This window comes from Phaseolus vulgaris, chromosome 5 (genome assembly GCF_051622355.1).
Source record: "Phaseolus vulgaris cultivar YP4 chromosome 5, ASM5162235v1, whole genome shotgun sequence".
Lineage (NCBI taxonomy): Eukaryota > Viridiplantae > Streptophyta > Magnoliopsida > Fabales > Fabaceae > Phaseolus > Phaseolus vulgaris.
Window position 1 is genome coordinate 31118326 of NC_143502.1, and position 8742 is coordinate 31127067.

Here is an 8742-nt window from a genome sequence, read left to right on the forward strand (position 1 = left end):
GTCTTTGTCCTATTGTTTCAAATTATTAGAGTGCATACTTTTAGGTAAGATTTCAACTTTTTTATATATATGAAGAAAAGAAAATATACAAAGGAATATAGCTAAATTTTGAATGCTCTAATGTGTATTTTTTCTTAATTTTCCCAAAAGCATCTTAGTAGCATCTTCCATATTCTAAGTACTTTTATATTTATTAAAACTTTATTAAATTTGTTGTATTATTAAATTGTAATTTTATTATATTTTCTTAACATTTATATAATAGTAAATTTTTGTTACATATTATTATATCAATATTATGTTATTTTTTTTAGAAAAATATAAATTTAGATTTAAAATCTAATTAATTTTTTTTATAAAAATATGGATTTGGATTGCATTAGATTTGGATTTATAAAAATCTAAATTATTTTTATAAAAAAATATAAATATAAAATTAAAATACAATTCAAATATTTGAATTTGGACTTTATCCAATCGATGACGCCCTTGTCTATCTTTGTCCTTGTCCCTAGAAATAGAATAGGTCCTTGATGGAATGAAATTTTCGGTGCCAATACCAAAAAAGATGTTGCATCAACCACTGTCTCCTCGGCCTCCTTTCTAAGCTATTGCCATTACCTAAGGTTGCTCAATTGCATAAACAAACATTTGTCTCTCTTGTTTGAGAGGTAATATTCATTTTATGAATATACCAACCAAAACTCTGATACCACTAAGCTATTGCCATCACCTTAGTGCATTTTCTTTTAACACTATAACAATTATTTCAACCAAAATATTCGTTGTTTGAACTTTCCCCAAGCATTAACCATCATATAGAGCACATTGCAACATAAATATAAAACAGTTTTTCTTATATTTTCCCCTTGTATAACTATAGTTGCTGCATATACAATCATAGATAGTAGAGTGAGAAAGATCTCATTAGTTTCATGAGAGGCTATAAATGAATTAATTACATGGGACTAAATTATATGGAAGGTAAATCAAGTAGTGGTCATTTTTCCTTGCCAGGGTTTGCTTCTGGGAGTTTAAATGTGGGAGGATTATCAACACCCTTCCTTGAGTATTCCCTCCATCTTCGTGCTGCTGAAGCAGCTCTTCTTGCTCTTTCTTCAACTACCTCATCTGCAAAACAATTACCATTTTCAAATATAATCAATATAATCCTTGTATTACAGTAATTGTCACAGCAATTGTCAACATGGCTGCTAGGGACAGTTTTTCATATGACAAACTTCAACATTTAGAATTTACAGATAGAAATACTATATAACAATACAACACTTAAAAAGACATAAACAGAGATTTCTAAAAAACAAACTTTTATAATTTCCACTTTGTAGTTTCACTTCCCCCGTACCTGAACTTTGATAGTCTTTTTGTTTGCCCCACAGATTGTCCCAGTATGAATTTTTCTTATCAGAACCTTCTTGCTTCATCATTCTAACTTTTGCTTTTTCCTGCAAGAAGCTCATGGATATTTTATTGTGCTTAAACTAAATTAGTCATGTGCATCACATGTTTTATAACACTAAAGCAGAACTGGAATTTCACAACAAAATTTAAGATATTATAATTCCTTTGTCTGTGATTAAGAGTTTGGTCCAACAAATAACCATGAAGTGTGTACCAGTTGTACATTGTATCGTGTTAAAATGTAGAGCCTACTATTTATCTTGAAGAATATCACGTCAGAAGTAAAAGTTCTTTTCCTTGTGTGGACCTCTATGGATTCAGATATTCTTCATTTATATATCAACAAAATGTCTATTCAGATAACACCTTCCAAACCACTAATCATTACCATTTATCTGAGTAAATTAATCAGTGACATGAGAAAGTGAATTATATCAGCACAATTAGGACCAATAAACTAGAATTCTCAAATATTTTAGCACAGTCTTAGAACTTTGTACCATGACATTTTATTTATTTTACATAATACGATGCAGAGCCAACCCAGAAATAATAATATTATAATCAAGAAGAGAGAAGAAATAAATTTAATCGTGAGATTAATCAATTGCATGTAAATAAGTGACTCTTTACATTAAGCAAAAAATGAAGACATTGAATATAAGAGTTCTAACCAAGACTTTTGATTGCCTCTTTTCCCATCTGGATCTTGCCTGTCAATAATGCATGAAGATCATGTTAGACATTAATATCATTTCAGCACTTAATCTGCTTGAAATTTAATAATTATCAAATCCATGATTACCAGTTAAAAGATGAAATATTACGAGATATAGTATTCTGGAAAGAAAATGTTTTATGAAATTCATGTTACTTTGACCTTTAAATCATTACGCAGAATATGGTTATTGTGAATTGCAACCCAAGAAATTCCCATCAACCCTCAAACACCCACCAGTAGATAAAAAAGATTAGAACATCACCTAACATTTTATTCATTTCATTATTCTTACCATTCTGAAAACATCAATTGATGCTGTTCCCATTCCTGATAGCATCAGGGCAACCTGCTCATAGAAGAGTTACTAGATATATAAAAAGTATAAAACACTTACAAGATCATAGGCATTTGTAAGTCCAGAATAAATTTGGGGATAATGTTACAAGTTTATAGAATTTATAGAATAAAATGACTTACTTAGGAAGTGCAACACCTATGACAGTAACTTTCCCCTCCAAACCACTAATTAGTTTGTTGATTTCATATGGAAGTTTAGTATCTTCTTTCGTTTAAAAAGTATTAACCAAGAGAAAGTAAAGCTTCATGTACTAAAAATAAAGAAAAAACATAGAATCCTACAGACTATAAATGTGGAAGAACGTTGAGGCCATTCCTCATAAGCTAAATTATCAAGAAAAAACTGTTAAGAAACTTGAAATTGAAAACTTCAAAAGCATGTACCGAAAAAGAAGTGATGATTTTTCTTCAGGAGGTAGAGATTGTGAAGATAAAAAAAATCTGGAAGACTTGTATGCTATAACTAAGGCCTTACATTGACTCTTTCTACACGACGCATCTCATCTTCAAGTAATGATAGCTGAGCAGCAGATGTCCAATGAATGCAGCTAACAGGGCTAAAATTAAAGAAAAAAAGGTTAAGTTAAATTAGTTCCAGCAATCTCAGAGTAAATATTATTGTGATACCAAAGGTTCTAAATCTCAAGTATCTACCACTAAGAAATTCAAATTAACATCTCAATGGATTATGTCTGTATAGTTATACAATACAACCCACATAACATAACCATTTAGAAATATTCTTTTCGCCTTTAATAGTATGAAAGTCAAGATCACCATCAGAAATACATCTTGAAAAGATACTAGCACTAAAAGTGAAATCTAAGTCTCCTCTTAGAGAGATGAAGTAAGTTTCATTATATCTATCTACTATAATGAGATTAAATGTGTTAGTGTATAAGTATATATAAGTAATAACTACAGGTAACGTAGAGATACCTACCAACTGTCAATCGCCTGTTGAACTAATTCAGGGTTCCCACATTGGTTGAATGCTCTGGCTCTTCCAAAGTCCTCTTCAATTGCAAATACATCAGGAGCTACATTTGCACAATTTTTGCAGCCTGTAAAAGGGTTTGCAGCATAGTTAAATTTCTCAATGCAAAAACTTACAAGTATAATTGGTATCCCCAATGGTGTAATAATTGAGACACAAAAGAATAAAGCATATTATTTAAGTACTGTACTTAGCATCAAGGAAGTTTGATGTTGGTATTATTTGTTTTGGAACTTGGAGTTCCATCATGTTTTTGTCTTAAAAGATGTCTTAGTGAGGAACGTGTATATAAATTATCCTTGGTTTCGACTCCTAAGTGATGTGGAACTATTAAGCGTACCGGAACAAAATGTGTTTAACAAAGCTGACAAAATTAATTAAGGTAACAATTTATGAATGGACAAAGTACCTATGCAGCTGAACTCATCAACAAAGGCATGATCCCTTGGGCTTGAATCATCAAGGAAAGGATTGATTGAAGTTAAAGAATAACCATGAATTTCATCATAAATCCTACGCTGGATGGGATCACTTAGCACCTGCACTGCAATAGTCAATTCAATTTCCAATAAAAGCACAGACAAAACTTTAACAACATTTTACCCCAAAAGCTTAAAACTTTAGAAACATAAAATGGAACCAACCGTGTATATTTCATTAATGAACATGCAGAAATTTGTGGTCTCAGGATCATTGCCACTCAAGTCGGGGTGGCAAGATTTCATGCAATTGTAGTATGCCTTCTTGATCTGCTCTGGTGAGGCATCTGGAAGCTAGTAAAGCAGACCAACCAAATATTAATTACTATATACACATCTCATCATCATACATAAGATTTGGCAAAATCCACCCAATTTGACTAAAGGGTGTAAAAACTATACTAACATTCAGATCATGGCTAATGATTACAGTAAGCTCAAAACATAAAGATTTTCTCATCTTAGAAATACTTCCTAACTCATTGTATGTGTGCATGTTCGAATAGTTTCAGCAGAAAGTGAACGAAGTCAGATTTTGATGCATCACCAGACCCAGAACTTCATAGTAGTCATCTGCAATAGTGTCAGTGGGAGAAACTGAATCTTCGGCAGTAACTTTTACTCTGCCACACCCTCTTCGCTTACCACTGCGTGTCACAGAAGTGCAATGACTTGGGGTCTTCACCAGCATCCGCCACGAGCCTGTTGAACACAAATTCAATGATGGGTTGTGGATTTTCAGTGCCTCCATACATACTGGAGACAATAACTGAGCCATAATTCCAAAACAAACTCCAGTGAAAAGAACCTTGTTCCAATCAGTATGTGAACTTGGGTTGCTGCAGTTGTAAAATAATGGAAACAATCTCAGCCATAAATATTATTATTATTATTAATATTAGAAATATAGTCCTGCTTGGATTTACATTCTTTCATAGTCATCAAAATAAAAATAATAATTAATACATCAATCTTAGAAAAAAAACAATTATTGATACAGCTATATCTTTTTATGTTACTATTATTATTAACAAAAAGGATGCTGTAGTTGAACAGGATAATATTTATGTTAATTATACAATTTATTGGAAAATTATAGATTTTAATTTTTTGAGGTGGAAGAAAAATTGGCTAGGAGTTGAGAGAGGGAAAATTTGCTGACATGTCACTCTAACAGCCACAAGACACCCTTAGAATCTGAACAAACATAAGATGAATCGAGCAAGTACGAAATAGGAGGCAATGTTTCCAGAAAAAGAAACTGATAATGGGTCTTTAAATGTCAACCGTGATATGTGTTTTTGGGCTCTTTCTTCCTGCACCTCCATAGTTTTTTGACACCCATAGTTGACTGTTTCTTCCTGCACCTCCATACCTTCTTCTCTCACCTCCATAAATTTTCGTATTTCCAAAAATTCCCCTCTATAATTTCGGATTACGTAATCTGGAAGTCATTTTTTAAATTTGTAATTACCTTTCGGATTATATAATCTGGAAGTCATTTTTCAGATGCATGATTACTTTTTGGATTATGTAATCCGAAAGTATTTTTTAACTTTCGGATTATGTGATTCAGAAGTCTTTTTTCAAATGCGTTTTCGAATTACATAATCCAGAAGCTATTCTATGGGAGTAGCACGAGAGGGATGAAAATGTATTTTCATATTTTGTATGGAGGTGGCAGAAGAAGATCTGGAGTTGCAGGAAAGAAACAATCCCATAGTTTAGGTAAACGGATTATTTTGTCTTTAAAAAATACATATCAGATTATGGAATTTAGAAAGTAGTTTTCAATTTGAAAATACCTTCTAGATTTTGCAATTCGAAATGTTTTTTTCTTAAAAAAATACGTTATGGATTATGGAATTTGAAATATACTTTTAAATCTATAAATGTCTACAGATTCTATAATCTATAATGTATTTTTTTTTTAATTTACACATTCTGAATTGTAGAATTTAGAAGGTATTTTAGGCTTACAATTTGAAATATTTTCATTTTCTTAAAAAAATAAATTATGAAAAATAAAATTAGAAGGTATTTCTAGATCTAGAAGATATTAAATATCTTCCAGATTTTATAATCTGAAATGTATTTTATTAAAGAAACACATTATAGATCATAGAATATGGAAGGTATTTATGAATAGAGAAGAAATACCTTATAAATTCTATAATCCAGAGTTTTTCCATATCACTCATTCCAAAATGAAAAACTTCAATAGAATAAAGTGTATTTTTGGTATTTTAAGAAGTCTGGGTGCCGGAAAGAAGCTATGGTGGTGCAGTTAGAAAGAGCCGCTGAATTTGATTAGCCCAACCCATTTGGATAATTTGTTGCAGCTCGGTCAACTACAAATTTAATTTGTAATAGGCAAAGTAAAGTTTAAGTTGATAAATAAACATTAAATAAAATATTAATTTTTAAAAATTAAATAAATATTAATTATGATATTTGTAAAGATAAAAATTTAGTATAGATCAATCTGCATCGTCAGATTGGATGAAATGAAGCTGGATTAAATGCTTAAATTCGACTACAATATACTTTTTATTTTAAGTTTATTCATTTAATTAAAATACTTTATTCAAATATTAATGCCAAATTGCGAATTGCTATCGTGCACGCTTGGTATTTTTGTGTAAATTGTGTACGTCGACAACCTCTTTTGTTGCTTGAAGCAAAATATTCCCTGCAACCAATATTTGACTGGAGTGGAATATTTGAATTTAAGGCATCAAAACAAAAAGAAATATCTGATTTGAAGTTGAAGGTTGTTTGCACGTAAAGAAATTTCATATTGAAAAATTGACAAAATTTTTGTCCTTCAACTACTGTCATAATTATAAATAAGTTGGAAATGTAATAACACGTAATGTTTTATAAATATTTTCTTAAGTTTTATAAAGATTTCTTAGGATTCAGATTTTGTTATATTCTATTATTCTATTTATAGAGTTCTACATGAGCTTCAAACACTTATGTTCCATAATCTTGACATACATATTTTTCATTTACTTTCAGTTTTCAAAAATAGATTGGGATCTCATTTATATGATCACTTGAATTCTTTGTTTGGAACTAAATCAACTACCACTTAAACAAACTCTAGTTACTTTTAGTTCTTCACAATTAAAATCAAAATAAGCATAAGAGATTTAAAGACTCCTAAAACACTAAGAACATAAGTCTTAAGCAAAATAAAATAAATAAATAAATAAAAGGGTATGGGTGTCATTTGTGAGAAGCTTTCTAGAAGGTAGGTCAAATAAACCTTAAACCTAAAAGCACTTGTCATGAAAGGTGGGCTCGGCACAATCCCAAATTACTAAGCACACCCTACTCAAATTACTAAGCTCAACCTACTCAAACTACTAAGCACACCCTATTCTAGTTTATTTTTCTATTTGGACCCCCAAAATGAGCTCAATTTATTTACAAACATGTTTGTCTTGTAAGAAGCCCGAAAGAAACAACATTTGATGTTTTGGTTTATGCCTAGTTCTTCTTCTGTTGAGATCCTTCTAATATTTGGTGGGACCTTGTCTTATATGCTGAGATGATTGATGTGAATTTGTTGTATCCTTGGTCATCTGCTTGTCTACTTGATTTGTATCATACTCTCTTTCATCGGTATCATACTCTCTTTCATCTGTATTTTAAAGAACTATCATTTCAACAACTTGTTACATCTAGATTTCGTCATGACTAACTTCACCTTTAACCATTACGCTATTGAGATCTTTTCCTCCGTAGCCTCATAAAGTACCTTGTTTGACAAAGAAAGAAGAATCATTGAATGAGTATTTTCTTCTTACTACCTCTGCAGAACATGATTCTTTATGTACGACATACTTCCTAGCAATGGTGCTTACACACCTTACTCCTTAAGCGAAACCCTCATCTTGATTCTTCATAAGTTGAAGTTGTTCTTTCCATCAAACTGACTTTGATACTAGTTTGTTATGCACCTAGTATCGAATTACATCCAAGAACAATGAAAAAAAATGGGCAAAGAGAGTTGTAAATATCACCAAATAAAGATAAAAAACTAATAAATCGTCTTTTGTATTATATAATATAAGTGTTTAGCTTGTACGAGTTGGAGATCCATACAATTCAATCTCATAAAATTAACACAATATTTACAAGTTATTTAGATTAGAAACAAAATTCTATCTAACTAAAACGTGTACATAATGATTACTAGTTTTTTTTATATATATAAAAGTTGTCATGTTAGGCATTATTATGCAACTTGACATCTGAGTTATGCTGATACCTCAAATAACAACAATCATCTCTCATCACATGAAAAAAAAAATATTATTAAAAAAAAAAAGAAAAAAAATATGAATTACTAGTTATTACACATTTTACCACTCTCTTATCAAACAATCTACTCCATAATTATTTATATCTACTCTAAAAATAATTCAGACCATTAAAATATAAGTTTCTTTTTAAAAATAAATAGATTTAATTAATTATTATAAAATAATAATCTATATTCTTATTTTATAAAATTATTAAAGTTAGTAACTAAAAGTTCAGTAACTAATTAGGTTATAATTTATAAATTATTTATTAATAATAGAAACTAATTTAGATATAATAATTTTTTAGTCTTTAAAATAATATTTATTTTAGTCAATATAGAATTAATTATTTTTTTCTCTAGTTTCTACTTAATAATTTTCTTGTAGTAATAAATAAATTAATATATTATTTCAAATAATACTTTATTTATCTATGTAAATGGTATT

General features: G+C 29.9%; 1 protein-coding gene across 1 annotated transcript; it reads right to left on the reverse strand.

Moving 5' to 3' along the window:
• Positions 1 to 827: 827 nt before the first annotated feature.
• LOC137835383 (chaperone protein dnaJ C76, chloroplastic) lies at positions 828 to 4888 on the reverse strand. Its single transcript, XM_068643863.2, has 9 exons — positions 4524 to 4888; positions 4142 to 4270; positions 3907 to 4036; positions 3444 to 3564; positions 2976 to 3057; positions 2436 to 2489; positions 2097 to 2135; positions 1367 to 1466; positions 828 to 1131 (listed from the first exon to the last, which is right to left on the reverse strand). The coding sequence occupies exons 1-9, from the start codon at positions 4752 to 4754 to the stop codon at positions 1001 to 1003; spliced, it is 1017 nt and encodes a 338-aa protein (XP_068499964.1). The 5' UTR covers positions 4755 to 4888; the 3' UTR covers positions 828 to 1000.
• Between the last annotated feature and the right edge of the window lie 3854 nt (positions 4889 to 8742).

What these genes read in the sequence shown, in the direction of transcription:
- LOC137835383 (XM_068643863.2), bottom strand. Translation starts at nt 4,754, where the DNA reads ATGGCTCAGTTATTGTCTCCAGTATGTATGGAGGCACTGAAAATCCAC. An exon ending in TCATTAATGAAATATACACG is followed by an intron (nt 4,037 to 4,141) that starts GTTGGTTCCATT and finishes ATTGCAGTGCAG; the next exon opens with GTGCTAAGTGATCCCATCCA. An exon ending in CAACAGGCGATTGACAGTTG is followed by an intron (nt 3,058 to 3,443) that starts GTAGGTATCTCT and finishes CTTTAATTTTAG; the next exon opens with CCCTGTTAGCTGCATTCATT.